Source organism: Nyctereutes procyonoides, unplaced genomic scaffold (assembly GCF_905146905.1).
Source record: "Nyctereutes procyonoides isolate TBG_1078 unplaced genomic scaffold, NYPRO_anot_genome, whole genome shotgun sequence".
NCBI classification, from domain to species: Eukaryota; Metazoa; Chordata; class Mammalia; order Carnivora; family Canidae; genus Nyctereutes; species Nyctereutes procyonoides.
Genome location: NW_026575126.1, coordinates 66,016,260 through 66,034,794, shown reverse-complemented (window position 1 = coordinate 66,034,794; position 18,535 = coordinate 66,016,260). Strand labels below are relative to the sequence as shown.

General features: G+C 48.0%; 1 protein-coding gene across 1 annotated transcript; it reads right to left on the bottom strand.

Annotated features, from left to right (window-relative positions):
• Positions 1-625: 625 nt before the first annotated feature.
• LOC129519235 (speedy protein E4-like) lies at positions 626-12,555 on the bottom strand. The gene is made up of 6 exons (XM_055339588.1): positions 11,974-12,555; positions 11,267-11,461; positions 10,552-10,610; positions 9,983-10,068; positions 8,285-8,453; positions 626-8,131 (listed from the first exon to the last, which is right to left on the bottom strand). Exons 1-6 carry the CDS (start codon positions 12,080-12,082, stop codon positions 8,072-8,074), a joined length of 678 nt encoding a protein of 225 aa, XP_055195563.1. The 5' UTR covers positions 12,083-12,555; the 3' UTR covers positions 626-8,071.
• Positions 12,556-18,535: the final 5,980 nt, after the last annotated feature.

The following is an 18,535-nucleotide window of genomic DNA, read 5'->3' as shown; positions in this document are numbered from 1 at the left end:
TCCTTTGGGTAAATAGTTAGCCAGTAGTGCAATTGGTGGATCCTAGGGTAGCTCTATTTTTAACTTTTTGAGGAACCCCCATACTGTTTTCCAGCATGGCTGCACCAGTTTGCATTGCCAGCAACAGTACAAGAGGGATGTTGTTTCTTGTATGTTTAATTTGATTTTGGGGTTTCTGACAGGTGTTAGGTGATATCTCATCGTGGTTTTGATATCTTTCTCCGGTGATGGGTGATGTTGAGCATCTTTTCATGTGTCTCTTCTTTGGAAAACTGTCTCTTCGTGTCTTCTGCCCATTTCTTAAGTGGACTATTTGCTTTTTGGATGTTGAGTTTGATAAGTCCTTTATAGATTTTGGAACCCTTTTTTTGGTGGTTGTTAGGATTATTTATTTATCTGAGAGAAAGAGAGAGCAGAAGTGGAGGGAAGGGGCAGAGGGAGAGAGAGACTTCCCAAGGTGACTGAGCTCTGAGTACAGAGCTGGACTTGGGGCTTGATCCCAGGCCTCTGAGATCATGACCTGAGCTGAAATCAACAAATGAGCCACCCAGGGGCCCTGGAACATTTCTTGTAGTTGCTAATGAATTCTTTCAGCTCTCCTGTCCAAAAATGCTTTTTTTGTGTCTGTGTGTGTGTGTGTGTGTGTGTGTGTGTTTGTGCCTTGGTTTTGTTTCCAGGCAGCTTTGCTGGTTTTTCTCCTGTCCTTCAGACATGTTCCTCTACTGTCTTCCCGCATCTGTTTTCTTGCCTGTTTGCTATTTCTTTATTGTTTGGAACCATCATCTTGTTTCTTGCATCATTTCGTTGAGGTCATTTGAGCTGTTTCCTAACCTGCCTTCACCTGCCATCCTACAGAGGCCTAGAGCTTCCTAAATATCCATTTTAAATCCTAGATGTCTCATAAGTTATGTCTGTTTCCAAGCTGTCAGACTGTTTTTCCTCTTGGTCTCCATGTCTGCACAACCTAGTCTCTCTGCTACCCTGAGTCCATCAACTGTGTGTCCCACTTCTTAATGTTGTCCCTCTTCTAGAGCTGCTCTAATTAGATTTTAATGTCCCTTGCCCTTTTGACCTTGGTGGTTTCACTTTCTGAAAGCGCTCCATGCTTATCAGCTCATGTCATTTACTAGAGTTGCAACCCCACCGCAGCACACGCGCGCACACGCACCCACAAACACAGTTTTTCCTTTGGCTTCTCTTTCCTCAGTTGCTCACTGTCATTAGGTGCTCCTATATAGAGAGCTATATTGATATCCTAAATTTCTCGCATCACCTGGGCTATTCCAAATCCCTGTGAGCACCCCATTACTTCAATCCTTATCCGTTTAACTTCTCCGGTATCTCCTGTGATTGATCTGTCCTCAAATCTGTATCTTCCCTGACCACCTGAGTTCTGACAGACTCCTGACCATAGCCAATGTGTTGTGGAAAGAATTTGTCTGGGTCTTCTGCCTGGATCCTGGAAGAGAGCTTCTAAATCTTTGGGATTGCCTAAGTGATGGGAGTGTTTGTTATCCTGCTAGGCCTCTTGGACCAAACCTGAGTTGATGCTAAGGATAGGGGCCAGCTATGTCAGGAACACCAACAGGGTTGGGGCTTTTGAACCACTTGATATCAGCCCAATCTCTAGCGGAAGGAAGGGAGCCTGAGATTGAGTTCAGTGTATGGCCAATGATTGAATTAATCACACTCCCATAATGAAACTTCAGCAAAAATTCCGGTCACCACACTTGGGTGAGCTTCCTGACTGGTGATACACATGTATGTGCCAGGAGCATGATGCATCCTGAGGACACTGAAGTGTTCTCTGCTGCTGCCGTTGCCCAAGATGGTTTTCTCCAAAATTCAGGATTCATGTCATTAGCTCTTTCTTCTCCATGCTTATCTTATTTGACAGCTTTAGCTCCTCTTACCTTATTGTGCTTCTCAGAAAGTTCTCCAAAGCCGTCTTTTCTATGCAGCTGTTACCATTTCATCACACGCTCTTATTTTTCTTCTACCACAAAAAAAAACTGGAATTGGGGGTTGTGAAAGGGACGCCTTCTGTGATTGAATATTGAACACACAATGCTTGTGTTCCCTGCACTCCTGGATCTGCTTGCCTTGGAGCATCTCCTGGAATGCGTAATCTTGCTGAGTCATTTTGCCTTCCTTGTAAATTTCAGATTACTGTCTAGGTCCCCATAGCGCTATCTTCCTTTTCTCCCCCATTTTCTCCCTCAATATCTTCTCGTTTCCTACTTAAAGACATTAGCTGAGGGGGTGCCTGGGTGGCTCATTTGGCTAAGCACCTGCCTTCAGCGGAGGTCATGATCCTGGGGCCCTGAGATGGAGCCCCAGGTCAGGCTCCCTGCTCAGTGGGGAGTCTGTTTTTCCTTCCCCCTCCGCTCCTCCCCCTGCTTGTGTTTGCCGTCTCTCTCACCGAAATAAATAAATCTTTAAAGAAAAGAAGACACCAGCTGAAGATCCCCCTTGTCTTCAGTTTTTTCTACATGAACAATAACTGAGAGTTAGTTTTGAAAGTTAAGAAATGTGGCTGACATCTACGGAAGACTCACAGCAAATATCATCTCAATGGGGAAAACCTGAGAGCTCTTCCCCTAAGGTCAGGAACACAGAAGGTATGTCCACCCTCATCACTGCTGTTCAACACAGTACGAGAAGACTGGGCCTCCGCAGAGAAGAAAAAGCAATAAAAAGCATCAGAATCCGCAAAGAAGAAGTCAAACGCACTTTTTGCAGATGCCATGGTACTCTACATGGAAAGCCCCAAAGATTCTACCCCAAAATTGCTAGAACTTGTATAGGAATTCAGCAAAGTGGCAGGAAATAAAAATCCATGCACAAAAACCAGCTGCATTTCTATACACTAACAATGAGACAGAAGAAAGAGAAATTAAGGAGTCTCTCCCGTTTCCAATTGCACCCCAAACCATTAGATACCTAGGAATAAACCTAACCAAAGAGGCAAAGGATCTGTACTCAGAAAACTGTAGAACACTCATGAGAGAAATTGAGGAAGATACAAAGAAATGGAAAAACGTTCTATGCTCATGGATTGTAAGAACAGATGTTGTTAAGACATCTGTGCTACCTAGGGCGGTCTATACATTCAGTGCAATCCCTGTCAAAATATCATCAACTTATTTCACAGAGTTGGAACAAATCATCCTAAAATTTGTATGGAACCAGAAAAGACCCTGAGTAGCCGCCAAAGGATTGTCAAACAGACAAACAAAACGAAAGACTGGCGGCATCACGATTTCAGACTTCAAGCTCTATTACAAAGCAATATTCAAATGACGGCATAGTACTGGCACAAAAACAGACACGTAGATCAATGGAACAGAATAGAGAATGTAGAAATGGACCTTCAACTAATCTTCGACAAAGCAGGAAAAATATCCTGTGGAAAAAAGACAGTCTCTTTAACAAACGGTGTTGTGAAAATCGGACAGCCACATGCAGAAGAATGAAAGTGGACCATTTCCTCACACCATACACAAAAATAGACTCAAAATGGATGAAAGACCTAACTGAGACAGGTGTCGATCAAAATGCTAGAGGAGAACACAGGCAGCAAACTCTGTGACGTCTGCTGCAGCAACGTCTTACGACACACGTCTCCAAAGGCAAGGGAAACGACGGCAAAAATGAACTATTGGGACTCCATGAATATTGAAAGCTTTGGCCCAGCAAAGGAAGCTGTCGGGGAAACCAAAAGATACCCAACACGATGGGAGAAGATATTTGCAAATGACGTATGAGATAAAGGGCTAGTATCCAAGATCTATAAAGAACTTATCAACCTCAATACCCAAAGAACAAATAATCCAACAAGTAATGGGGAGAAGAAACAAAAGGTGCTCAGCAATAGAGCACCTGCCTTTGGTTCAGGTCATGATTCCAGAGTCCTGGGATTAAGTCCCACATCAGGCTCCCTGCGAGGAGCCTGCTTCTCCCTCTGCCTATGTCTCTCCCTCTCTCTCTGTGTCCCTCATGAATAAATAAATAAATAAAATATTTTTAAAAATCAAATGGGCAGAAGACATGAAGAGACATTCCGCCAGAGAGGACATGCAAATGGCCGACAGACACATGAGACTACGCTCCACATGCTTCGGCATCAGGGAAACAGAAATCAAAACCACAGTGAGATACCACCTCACACAAGTCAGAGTGGCTAAAATTGACAAGTCAGGAAATGATAGACGTTGGCAAGGATGTGGAGAAAGGGGGACCCTTGTACACTGTTGGTGGTAATGTAAGCTAGTGTAGCTACTCTGGAGGTTCCTCAAAAAGTTCCAAATAGACCTACCGTATGACCCGGCATTTGCACTACTGGGTATTTACTCCAAAGACACAAGTGTAGTGATCCAGAGGGGCATCTGCACCCCAATGTTCATAGCAGCAATGTCCACAGGAGCCAAACTATGGAAAGAGCCCAGATGTCTATCAACAGATGAATGGATAAACAGGACGTAGTGTGTGTGTGTGTGTGTGTGTGTGTGTGTGTGTGTGTGTATAATGGAATATTACTCATCCATCAGAACGTGAAGTCTTGCCATTTCCAGCAACATGAATGGAACTAGAGGCTATTCCGCTAAGCGAAATAAGTCATCGAAAGACAATTATCTTATGATTTCACTTATACATGGAATTTAGGAAACAAAGAAGAGGAGCATAGGGGAAGAGAGGAAAAAATACAACAAGACGATATCAGAGAGAGACACAAACCATAAGTGACTCTTAATCATAGGCAACAAATGGAGGGTCGCTGGAGGAGAGGGGAGTGGGGGAATAGGATGACTGTGTGACGGACATTCAGGAGGGACATTAAGGAGGGACTGGGTGTTACATGAGGCTGATAAATCACTGACCTCTACCTTTGTAACCAATAATCCATCATATGTTAGTATATTGAAGTGTTTGTTTTGTAAAAGAAGAAGAATATGGAGGCCATGTCCTCTTGAAGGGAAATCAGCACTATCCACCTTAATCTAAGATAAATTCTTGGCACACAGTTGTAAATATTAAAGGAAAAGAAAAGACAAAGAAAAACGTGGCTAAATAATCACATCCCCATTAAGCGACAGTATCATTGAACAGTGAACAGATGAGACTGATGGTGATGACCACAAACATCATGAAGGTAAGAAGACATCTCTTTATTATGTTTCCCCAGGAGACACCTTGCAGTGTCCTCTTTAATAACCTAAAGTAACATACCAACATGTCATCAAGGCAAGTTAAAAAATGACACCTGGTTCTCACAGTTTAATAACGAAGACTATCAAATAAATATTTACAGTTACAAGAACATGAGGGAACTAACCCGTCTGGTTATAAGTATAACTGATGTATTATATAAGTATAATAAAAACAAAACCTATCCTGAATATGTAAACAAAGTTATAGTTATGCAGCAGCTGAAATCTCATCACAAAACTACGTTGGAATAGCATGTCTTGGAAACTATGACTATTTCAGAACTATTTAAAATAAATACATAAATAAAAACTAGAGAAACAAATATAATCTAAGGGCAACATTTTCAAAATGAACAAATGAAATTCATGACATATGTTTGGCTGTCACAATCCTTCGGGTTCTAATTTTATATTTTTGAGGTAATTTCCTCCTCCCCTGTGTCCCAGTGCATGAAAAATGGGACCTCCGACCTCTACCTCAGCAGAGATTCAAATTAAGTAATGTGCAATATTTGATGGTATCCCAGGAGGGGATGGACGTGAAAAAAAACCCTGGTTTCTTATTGTCTCTCCGTGGACTCCAATCCATGGACTCCCAGCTCCTAGGAGTACAACATGATGACTCCACTGAGCTCGTTCTGGAAGGTCCTGGGTTCTTCTAGATTATCTGTGAAAGAGACTCCTGTGTTCCTGACTTCCGACTGAAAAACCTGCGTCTCCCCGGGGCTCAGGGATCTGCAATTGAGAAAGAGGGGAAGGACATCAGATTGCAAGGAGGCACCTCTCCAGATACAGAGATTATTCACCTTCTCAGTCCATTGTAATCAGAGTTGAGACGAATTTATAAATCCACTTTATCCCTCATCATTCGTTCTAAACCCCAGTTCATTTCCAAGCTTGACTTTTGGACTTTGGTGATCCTGGCTCCAAAAACTTCTTCATGTACCTAAGAACAGGCCCAGTCATCTACTTTATAGCCAGGGCTCGCTCTAGGTGATTCTGTTCAGGGACCAAAACAAACAACCTTGAGAGAATGTTGCTTTAGACTGGACACTCGCCTTGGTCCTTTTGTGCTACTTAGAGTCTGAACTAATCACCATACCGCAAACATCACTCACACATCAACATCATGAACCATGAGTCCAGATGCCTAATCCCCCATTCTAACCCTAGATCCGGATGTTTAACCATAACACCTAGTCCTAAAGTTGGTGAGTGCTATGTGGTCTGAATGTTTGTATCCCACACGCACACCCCAAATTCATACATTGAGATCCTAACCCACAAGGTGATGGTGCTAGATGGGGCCACTGGGATGATTAGGGCATGGGTGGGGCCCTCTTGAATGGGATTGGTGCTCTGATAAAAGAGACCCCAGTGACCTAGCTCTCCCCTTCCACCATGTGAGGACACAGCCAGAAGGTGGCAGTCTGCAACCCAGTAAAGGTTCTGACCAACCCAGTAAAGGTTCTGACACTCCGATCTCAGACTTGTCCCCTCCAAGTCTGTGAGAAATAAATGTCTGTTGTTCTTAAGCCATCCATCCACTCTGTAGTCCTCTGATGTAGGAGCCTAAATGGACTAACAGAGCTATAGTTCACATGAGTTGAACCCAATCTTCACTTAATCCTCTACCCAAATCTATAAGTTTATGTGTCGATCACAATAAGCCATGCTGAAACTGTTATTTCTTAAGCTTCACTTGTTCTGACAAACGTCCTTGACCAAAAACCTGAGGGGAAAGGTATAATTGAACAAAATGGGACACTGGTCCGGAAGCAGGCAGGGGACATGAAAGATGCACAGGCAATCTGGCCATAAGCAATGTGCTTGAAAGGAAATTTGGATGAAAGCATAACTAGACATAATTTCTCTTGTATCACTAGATAGGTAGACTCTTCCATCAAATATCCTACTGTTAGACGTATACGTTGTTGTAAACAAGTCCCTGTGGTTGATACCTGTGAGGGATGAAAGGCCAAAAATGAATTAGAAAGTCTGGGGATCCCCGGGTGGCTCAGCGGTTTGGCGCCTGCCTTCGGCCCAGGGCATGACCCTGGAGTCCCGGGGTCGAGTCCCACATCAGGCTCCGTGCGTGGAGCCTGCTTCTCCCTGTGCCTGTGTCTCTGCCTCTCTCTCTCTCTCTCTCTCTCTCTCTCTGTCTCTCTCTCTCTGTCTCTCTCTCTGTGTGTGTGTGTGTGTCTGTGTCTCTCATGAATAGATAAATTGTTTCTCTAAGATTTTTACTTATTTATTCATGAGAGGCACAGAGAGAGAGAGGCAGAGACCCAGGCAGAGGGAGAAGCAGGCTCCACGCAGGGAGCCCGACGCGGGACTCGATCCCGGGTCTTCAGGAGCACACCCCGGGATGCAGGCGACACTAAAGCGCTGCGCCACCGCGGCTGGCCCGCTGTGCCACCGCGGCTGCCCTGGATAATAAAATCTTAAAAAAGAAAGAAAGAAAGTGAATACACAATTTATGGAATCAATTGAAAACTTCCTCACTTTCCACAGAAAATCAACATTTCATGAAAGCTATCCTTGGGGCCCCATTGCCGTGAATGGCATTCTTTCAGCCATGCCTCTGTGACAGACCGGTTTTCCCTAGTCTGGCCCCCACACATCTCCCTGAGGTCATGCCTGTGTGTGGTTGTGAGCATGTGGCTGGGACCTGAGTCCGCGTCTGGCTGCGTGGCTGCTCGACTTTACAGTGTGTGGGAAGGCTCATGTGTGGGGCAGGGGAGAGGAGCGTGGTCTAGCAATTGGATTCCTCAGATTTCCTCAATACACAATAAGTCATGGTGCCTGGACCCGTGACATACCTCCCCTCAGGCCGATGACCTCGGGCCTCCGTGGTCCCTCTAGGGTATGAGGGTGCGATCTCGCCCCCACACCCACAGATCTGGATCGAAAGCCTGGATCTGGAAGACAAACAGATCCCTGAGAAGACAACCTCCAGGTGGATTCCCCCTCCCTCCCACTCTCCAGGCTCTAATTCTTTCTCATCCTGAATCCCATGTCCTAACATGCCCCCCCCCCCATTCACCCACCCCTAATCCCCACAGCCCACCCACCTCCTCGCACTCTTCCCTGGACACCCTGGTCTTCCAGCCCATGGATCGGATGAATTGCAATCGCAGTTTGTGGAACAAGGGACGCTGGGAACGGTTCTTCCCATAAAGGAATGAAAAGATGGCTTGTTTGGGGGCCTGGTTATCCTCTTCCATATCATTGGCCAGGTAGCTGGAGAAAGACATGAGGTTGCTGGTCAGGAGCAGGACAGGAAGGACCCCCCCCACCTGAGCTCAGCTTCCCAGAAAAGATGTAGTCGGCTTCCTACCCAGCGTCGTCGAGCGCCCCCCAGTCATCAGGAAGGCACGGCTGGGCAGAGACTTCTCCCGCTTTGAGGAGAAAGACAACTCACCCAGAAGCTTGAGGGCATATGCTGCTCTGTTTTCCCATCCCTGAGCCCACCCCCTTCCCTTCAGCCTGTCTGTGCACACACCTGTCGCCCTGTGGAGCAGGGGCATGTGTACAGCTCCTGCTCTATTTCTGTAGTCCTGGCTTTCCTCCCAAATGACTAATATAGGACTGGGTTCATGTAGGTGCAGTAATTCAACATGCACTTCTTGTTTCTCTCTTCCCATCGCCTCATGGTCCCTGGCACATCAGATGTACTTTATACGTGTTTGTTGAATGAATAAGTGAATGCTTTCTCTCACGGTCAGGGGCAATACTGATTACCTCGTAGACCCGACCTAACTTAAACATTTGCAAAATGTAAGGAATTGTGCTGAGTGTTTTTGAGAGCATGGTAATATTTTGACAAGACCTGCCTCAACAGGTGTCTAGTGTAACGGGATTGGGGAAGGGGGAAAGGGGCAGAAGGGGGTAGTGAATGAGAAATAACGTTAGTCCAAAATACCCATGAGACTAGAATTTTAACAGAAGTGCTACTAGGGTGCAGAAGTCAGGGAGGTTAGGGGGCCATCTGAAGATTTTGCGGTTGGAATCAATCTCGAGGAAAGGTCGTTTTCTTCAGGGAGACGTGCAAAATCACCTAGACGGGAAACACAGTATAGAAACGGAGGGAAGGGTACTTGGAAGGATGAAACACGAAGAGGGTGAACAAGTTGGATGGAGATGAGGGGGTTGGAGCTAAGCTGGAAACTCTGACCTTGACCACTAGCACCCCTAGCCCATGAGATTGTTATGGAGCGTAGAGCAGGAGACGATGCTTTGGAAAGACTTCAGGCATATAGCACCCACTGGCTTGGGACGGATTTGTAAGAAACACCAGCGGGAGCCTTTACGACAGATCTGTGCTATGTCTTGAGGCTGAATTGAGGCATTTGTGCTGGGAGTGCAGAGGAGGAAGACAGTTATGCTTGGTATTGCCACGGGAAGAAGACAGATCTCAAGGATCAGAACTGGCTGCTGCTTGAGCCTAGTTGCTTGGGGCGAGGCAGCCTCTGTTCTTTCCTTCCCTCCTCTTTGGAGAGTTTTTGTTTCCTTCTCTTCAGGGGGTCTCTTAGCTGATGTTAGGGGCATTTGTGTTTACAAAGAATAGCATAAAAAACCACTATAATCCTACTGTTTTTATACACAGAGTAAACAGCTCAAAAAAAAAAAAAAAGTAAGTAAATAAAACCCGCAAGATTTAAAGAGTTAGAAACAGGTTGAGAAAAAGAGCCGAAAGATCAGAGTCCCACTTCTACCCTCCTTCCTCCCAGGTTATTGACTACTGCTGATGGATGAGGCGAAATACTCACAGTGCCACGAAGAAATGAATTCGCTGGTACTGCCAGGAGAAGAGACCAGCGCGGCTAAAATAGGCGATGACCATGGACAAGAGATACTGGCGGAAAGAGGAGAAAAGCCGTCATAGAAGGGTCCCATCCTGGGAGAGGAAGACCAGTGAGGTGAGGGGACAGGAGGCTGGAGCAGGTGGTGCCTCTTTGACATGTTGGGTGAACCTGCTTCTTTGGTGTCAGACAGTTGGTTACAAACTGGGGAAAGCAAGGGAAGAGTTTGTGGTGCTCCCAGGATGGCTAGTTGTGCTGGTTTGAGGGCTTGTGTTTAGGACAGCCAGCTTGAGGGGGGTCTTTGATAAGCTGGAGCCAAAGGAAGCCCCCCAGGAGCAGAGAGGCAAAGGGACTTAAGGTAGCAACAGCCAGAGGGGCACAGCTGGTGCTCAGGTCCCAGGGGATCTGCAAAAGCCACGAGGTCCCCGACCAGAAGTCTTGGTAGGCATGAGGTTGGAGAGAGGGTTGAGGAGGCATTCCCCTGCCCCAGGACAGGTGTTGGAGCAAGAGTCTATCTTAGTGGAGAACAACAATACCTTGTCGGATACTCTCAGATCTTTGTCCCAGGCCAGAAATCTTTTGATGACAGGATCCTCTGTGAAAAGAGGGCAGATGTCATGTTGGCAACTGGAATGGGGTTACTGTGGGAACCCTCTCTTTGTTCCAGAGCAAAGAGAACAGTACCTCCCCTGGGGAAGTTTCAGGATGTAGCCAAGGGTGAGGCTGATGGGCAGAGGGGAGAAAAGACCATGGACTGGCCAAGAAAAGTTGGCGGCTCCCCCGTGTCGGGTGACCCAGAGGCAGGCAGGTGTCAGCAGTGCATCTGCAGGATGGGATCTGAAGTAAATAGTGATGCTGTCTCATCATGCATGGATGTGCCACTGCAGAGACCATAACATCATCCGCTGTCATTTTCTCATTCCACAGTGGCATCGGGGTACAAAGATGGCCTGTCCTCCCCTCCCCGCCCCCGCCCCCGGCCCCGCCCCCGCCCCGACACAGCGGAAGGCACTCAGACTCAAAAGGCCAGTAAGCGCTAAGATGTCTCAGGAGTGCGACCGCACCTAAGCTTTCTCATCCCTCTGTCATTTCTAAGTGTCCCCGATGAGGGGTCAGTATGGAGTCCTCCAAGGATGGAGAGAGAGAGCTCAGCGACCTGCAAAGAATTATTTTCCATTGGAAAAGCGTAGCCATTGGAAGTTTCTTGTGTTTTCAGGAAAAACGAATAAGGTTGGAGGGTGCTGTTCCTACCGAGCAGCCTGTTGAACGCCTCGTGGTGCTCAGGGAGCACTGAAGATACCCGCTGTCTCTTCAGCTTCATCTTGAGTCCCCTCAGTGTCTCCACCACCCAGATGTCGTTGGCCTCAGGGGCTGTCTCCTCGTCGGATTCGATGTCTCTCTTCCTTCCGCGGGACTGAGGCAAGGGGCAGGGGTCTACAAAGGGGGCTGAGTGAAGAAACCAGGCTACAGTACGAAGCTTCTTCTGTCTTTGGAATTCAGCCACGCTTTCCACACCCGCAAACCCAAACTCCCTCTTCATTCTCTGTAGCCTCATAGATGATTGGCCTCTCCAAAACCACCTTTCATCTTTGTCCTTCATTCATATGCATTTGCCCCCATTCATCTTTGCCACTGTTTCATACCTCCCACCACGCCCTCAAAACTCTTCCTCGTAGATCATTTCTCCCATGAGGATAATGGGATAATGTCCTCTCTTCCTTTCTCTCATCTTTGGATCTCATCACCTAACCCTCCTTCCTTGCTTCCTGGGTTTTCCTGCCAGTGGGATACCCTTGTCCCCGGCTCCCGTGCTCTCTTCTCCAATCCCTGGCTTTCTGAATCTCTCCTGTCACGTGCAGTCTAGTCAGACACACCTTCCTGGCTTCTGTACCCATTTGTACTCACTAGTCAAGCCTGTCAAGGCTTCTCCCTCCTGCTTCTCCCTCCTGCCTCCTCACCTGATGGTCCTGGGCTTTCTTCATCTACCACGGCCTCCGGGGGGTACCCTGATGTGCTAGGCTGGGGGCTCTGGCCCTCAGACTGGGCGGACGGTTGACAACTGGCCATGATTTCTCCCAAGCTCTTTGCGCCCTCCCAGGAGACTCAGACCCTCCTCTTCTCAAACTCCCCTTCTGGCTTCTGGGTGAACCCAAGCCCTGTTATCCCTTCTCTAAGCTGGGGCCAAGCTAGGAGTATGGACATGCTCTGCGAAGATGCTCTTGTCCACCTCCGTTGCCAAGAACCACGGAGTCCAGTCTTTCCAATCAGGAAGGTCAGAAGCCTCTGATGTCATGCACCATTCCAGCCTGGCAGCCATTTTGAAGGAAGACACGTGCAACTGCGAGACCGAGGTCCACTTCTGGAGTTCAGGATCAAGGCTATCTCAAGTCGCCGATCCGGCCTGCAGCCATCCTCCAAAACGGTCCTCGGGGTGTCTGGATCACTCTACTCCTCTCCAGCAGATGCGGGGCTCTCTGCATCCTTCTATTCCTGTTTCAGGGTGCAGTCTGGCAGGAGAGGGAGGAAACAGACGAGGGAAGGTAAGATCTTACAAGAGTGAAATAAGTATGTAGGGAACGTCCAGGTACATGGACTTGTTGGATTGAAAAGTTAGGTTACGTCGCTTAATTTGGCAGAGCTCTCTCACTTGTTTTACTGATGCTGTGTTGGGGATTCTGTGCTGGGGGAGCATTCATGCTCTACTCTCCGGTGTCCCTGAGCCCGGGAGGTATTTTGGGAGCCTGCTCCTAGAAAATTGTACGTGTGCTCCCACACACATCAGATGCTGTCCCCGATTTCAGAAGTCCATGGATCACCCAGAACCTGCCCCTTGATTGCAGTTAATCAGCTCTAGCTTGCATGTAAAATTTTGAGCATGTGTATTACCCTTGACCTAGGAATTTCACTACTCCTTGTGTATCGTATGAATAAAATGTTGTGACGTGCCCACAAAGGCTGAGTGGAAAAACCTCCAATTGGAGGCAGAATCTGTTTTATTGAGAAGGTGGGAAGCCCCCAGGAGCACAGATGCAGTCACAAAATAACTGACTGGCTGTCCTGTAGTATCAGGGGAAGCTTCTTCCACACCTCGTACCTCCTTCCTCTGCTTTTCACCTGGGCATCTGAGTCTTACTTGCTCCTTCCTTCTTTTGGTGATAACACAACACAACATAAAATGCAGCATTTTAATCATTGGTGAGCGTATAATTAAGTGGCCTTAAGCACATTTGCGTTGCTGTGCTGCCATCAGCAACTTCCGTCTCTAGAACTTTGTCATCTTCCCTCAAACTGGAAGTCTGCACCCATTGAACCCCCATATCAGGCTCCCTGCTCATGGGGCGCCTGCCTTCCTCTCTCCCCGCTGCTTGTGTTCTCTCTGCCACTCTCCCTCTCATTCAAATAAATGAATGAAATCTCAAAAAAAAAAAAAAAATCACACAACAACAACACCTGCCCTCTCCACTAAGTCACAGCTAGCCAGGGGCTGCTCACCCTGGCCTGTCATTCTCTAGTGAGTAATGGTTTCTGTGTTTCCCTTCTGTGACCCTTAAGACCTCGAGACGCCCTAGGAAGACGGCTTGCAGTGCTAACTCACAGAACAGAATTCTGGGATGGGGAGACGGGAAGAGGTTCTGGATACCGACTTCGAAGATCTGGTGTCTGAAGCTCAGTATTAAAGGTAAATCTTAGTCTTTGACTTTTATACTGCCCTGCACCCTGGCTGACATATACTTGGTGGGTCCCAAAGTCAGGTTAAGCTGTATCGTCTGTGGTTATCGCCTCTTTGAAACGTTCTGAAATGGTGTCTCCATACCAATTTGCCCATGTTTGTTTGCAAATCTTGTTTTGAATCAAAGATCTATCCTTCATAAGACATTTGCAGGAGGAATGTCTCTTCCTTTTCTTTGCTGCGTTGAGAGAGCAGGGTCCTAGGATTTGTTTTTTAGAAACAAGGATTGTGAAGCCCTAAAGACCGAAGCGGACCCCAGGATTCACTTCAGCTGTTTTGATTCAAATCCTGTAACCTATTCACTGTGTCCCCTTCTCTGTCTGCCCAGACTTCTGAGGATAGACAATCTGGAGGACATAAAGCAGGAGATAGAATACCTGTCTAAACGATGGGGGTGGTGGGGAGGTGGGAACGAAATGGTTTTGTTACAAAGCAGCCTGTGCCCCTAGGCAAACCCTCCCTTCTTCCAGGCCCCCATTTCTTCACCTATAAACTAAAATACTTCGATAAGATAATCTGTAAGGGGGCTCTTCCCTTACAGCATAACCAAGGCAGTGAGAAAGCCAATTTGACATGACCAGGTATACAAATGCTAGGGTTGAATTGTGTGCCCCCTCGCACCCCTACCACCCCATTCATGTGTACCACCCCCTGGTACCTCAGAATGTGATTGTATTTAGTGGTGGGATCCTTATGGAAGAAATCAAGGTAAAGTGGGGTCTGTAGAATGCTGTCCTTTATGAAGGGAAAATTAGGGGGGGGGGCGCCTTGGGGGCGCAGTTGGTTGAGCATCCAACTCGATTTTGGTCCAGCCCCTGCTCTCACGGTTGTTAGATTGAGCCCCACATCAAGCCCCAGAGAGGTCTGTTCCACACCAGAGAGGGGAGTCTTCTTCTCTCTCTCTCTCTCTCTCTCTCTCTCTCTCTCTCTCTCTCTATTCTCTCTCTCTCTCTCGCTCTCTCTCACCCCCCCTTTCCCCTCCCGTGGCTTGCTTGTGCTCTCTCCGTAAAATGAATGCATAACTTTTTTTTTTTTAAAGGGAAAATCTGGACACAAACATCCAAGTAGAGAGAAGAGAGTGTGATGACACAGGGAGAGAAGACTGACATCTACCAGCCAGGGAGGGAGGATGCAAGAGCCCCTCCCCCACAGCACTCAGAAGGAACCAGCCCTGCCCACACCTGAATCTCAGACTCCCAGCCTCCAGAACAGTGAGAGAATGTATTTTTGTCGTGCCCACACCTGAATCTCAGACTCCCAGCCTCCAGAACAGTGAGACCATGCATTTTTGTCGTGAACGCCTGAAAGCTGCCTGGTTTGTCTTACTTTGTTACAGCTTCCCTGTAGGCAGATCCAACCAGTATTTTTGAAGAAGAGGGAATTCAGATTTGACAGTCACTTTCCTGATCCTTCTGCTGCCCCTTTCCCTAAGGCAAGACGCGTCCATGTCCAGAGGCTTCAAAGAAGAACCGGTTCTTTCACACAGATTAGAACCTTGAATGCCTCTGGCATTTCCTGGTCAAGGTGACTGTGTTCATTTTGGAAAACAAGGTGGAAAGACTTCAAGAGAAGAATGATTTACAAATCTTGAAGATGGGTGCCAGTTAGCTTAATAAAACTGATGCATTAAAGAGAGAAAAATAAACGGGAGCAAACCGAGGCGACTACTTAGGAAATTAAGGGTGGGAAAGGCTTCTTCAAAGACAGTGTCTAAGCAGATGAAAAGTATGAAGAGGAAGTGAACGATTTGAACACAGAAACAATATCCATATGACAGAAAATAAAGTAAAACATTAGGTTACAAAGATCAATGACTTGGGTCGCCTGGGTGGCTTTGCAGTTTGGTCGCTGCCTTCTGGCCAGGGCATGGTCCTGGGGTCCCGAGATCCAGATTGGCCCCCGTCGGGCTCCCCTTGGGGAGCCGGCTTCTCCCTCCACCTGTGTCTCTGCCTCTCTGTGTGCGTCTCTCATGAATGAATGAATGAATAAAGCTCGATGATAAATTGGGAGAAATATTTGTGTTTTTTCCAAACACAAAAAGAGAAAACTTTTTATTTTAAACACTAATGAATGAAGAGATCTTAAACGATATGAAAAGATGCAGGTCCGCTGCTTCTGGCCCAGACGGACACACGAGGTGAAGATTTGCCCTCCCAGGTTAAAGAAGTTTCTAGAAGGAGGAGATAGCTAAAATCTGTCATTTCATATTTTCATGTATCTGGAGTGAAGGGTGAGCCTTAAGAGTGTCCAGTTCAGTGCCCAGAGAGTATTCAGGCCGAGGTAGGGGGCTGAGGTGGTGGGGCAGCCCAGCGTGTGTCAGTTGCAGGAACGCAGTGGGATGTTCGGGGGGTGGGGGGGGCACGACAGCCAGAGTTCACAGGCAGAGAGCCAGAGTGGAGAGGTGGGAGGGCGTCCGGGTCTTCAGCTGAGCCAGGCAGTGCCCTGGGGTGGTGGGGCGGGGAGCCGGGGCTGAAGGCCAGGACCCAGGGGACTGGGGTTCTGCCTGTCTTCACCGACGTGCTCGGCGCAGCTTCTGTCCTTTACCTGCTGAATACGGAAAAGAATATGGAAGGGATGTGCCTGGCGATCTTCTAGGCTCAGGCCCAGGGGAGGTGTGATCGCCTGGCTCCAATTGCAGCATTCCTTCGGTGAGCATTCCGGCACCAGCCACACTTCGTAGCAGCAAGAGCTGGGCAAGACTGCTCCTGGCTACACTGCCACTGCCATCGGCAGCTTCGGGAGAAGCACACCCTTTGTGCGCGATTAGTTTGATGCAGCAGCTCGGCTAAGGGAAATCGGGAATGGGTTATGTGCCCGTTCATTGGTATAAAAGAGTACTTACTGTTACTTTTTCGAAGAGATTTACGGGGGGGCGGGGGGCGGCGGGAGGGGGGCCGTGGGTGGTTGGGTCGTTCAGCATCAGCCTTAGGCTCAGGTCGTGATCCCGGGCTCCTGGAATCAAGTCCTGCATCAGGCTCTCTGCCGGGGGCTTGCTTCTTCCTCTGCCTGTGTCTGTGCCTCTCTCTCTCTGTGTCTCTCATGAACAAATGCATAAAATCTAAAAAAAAAAAAAAAAAAAAAAAGACAACGAAAAAACATAAGAGCGTTACTGGGGCACCTGGGTGGCTCAGTGGTTGAGCGCCTGTCTTTGGCTCAGGTGTGATCCTGGGGTCTTGGGATGGAGTACCCCAACAGGCCCCCTACGGGAAGCCTGCTTCTCCAGTTGCCTACGTCTCTTCCCCTCTCTCTGTGTGTGTGTGTGTGTGTGTGTGTGTGTCTCATGAATATCAAATCTTTTAAAAAAATAGATTCGAGTAAACGTGTAATATACATACTTCCTCTGTTGATCTCATATGTATCTCAATATCTTTTGAAGCTAAACAATTGTATTGCCCACATTACAACCCAGGAAGGTTGTTCTTAGGGGCCTGGGAGCCATCTCTTTGACCTGTAAACCTCAAGGAGGATAGTGTCCCTCTGTGTCTCCGGGAGGGGGTAAGCATGGTCTCTAGGCATCTTGCTATGAGCTGTAAACTACCTGCTTGACAGAGAAAGGTAAGAACTTTTTTTTTCTCCTTCACACAGCGGCAACTAGGATGGACCAGCACCCCGACTACCAGGTGAATTTAGGATGAAGTATGAAAAAATGCGTAGCAGATGGTGCTGACAAGTCCTGTAGGTGTGAAACAGGTTTACCACTTAGGATGAGCACTATCGGCTGAGCTACAATGAAAGGCAAGTCTCGGGTTTCTCCTTGCCAACTTGTTAGTGGTTTGCCTGGGATGTGCGACACAGTCTGGTTTAAAGGTTATTTAACAGTAGGATGGGGGGCCTGGGTGGCTTAGCCAGGTAAGCAGCTGCCTCTTGGTTTGGACTCAGGTCCGGGTGTCAGGGTTGTGGAATGAAGCCCTCCGTGGGGCTGCAGGCTGAGCCTGGAGTCAGCTGGGGATTCTCTCCTCTTCTCCCTCTGCCCCTCCCCCTGCTCTCAGGAGAAGGAAGATTGATTTACTCATGGGAGACACAGAGAGAGGCAGAGAGGCAGGCAGAGGGAGAAGCAGGCCCCCTGCAGGGAGCCCGATGCGGGACTCCATCCTGGACCTGGGCATCACCGCCTGAGCCCAAGGCAGACGCTCAACTGCTGAGCCACCCAGGCGACCGGGAGAGTCCACTTTTAATCTCCACCACCCCGCGGCGTTGAAGAAGCAATCGGCCAGGAACACCGTTATATAATCTCTCCCCCCAAATACTGCCACATCCTTGTCCTTAGGACCTCCTCGTCAAAACATGGCATTTTAACCTAACATACATTTAATTCGTCGGACGGGCAAATTCCCAGGTATCCGGGTTCGGGTCTGTGTGTGTGTGAAATGCGGTTGTTCCACAGTCTGTACTTTGCATTCGTTGTGCAACTTGGACAAGCTACCTTTTCTATTTCCTTCTCCTCTCTTGGAGAAACCATGCGCCTGTCTTATGTCATTGCTGAGTAGTAATCGTATCCCGGTGTTTTCGTGAACCGTGTCATAGTTCAGTGACGTGCACACGTGCACCCTTCCCCGTCCTCTCCTGCTTGTGGAAGTCTCGGTGCCAAGCCGACAGACGTCAGGGCAAGGAAAGGACCAGGGATCCAGGACGCAGACACAGCCGCTCCTGGAAGCGACACGTCTCCTCGATTCCTCACGGGAGCGAAGACAACTGGGCCATTGGGCAGTAGGTCCGGATGGTCAATCCTCTGAGCACGGTGCCTCTTCCCCACCCGAGGAGGTGGAGACTTTCGAGACGTCCCCTAGCGT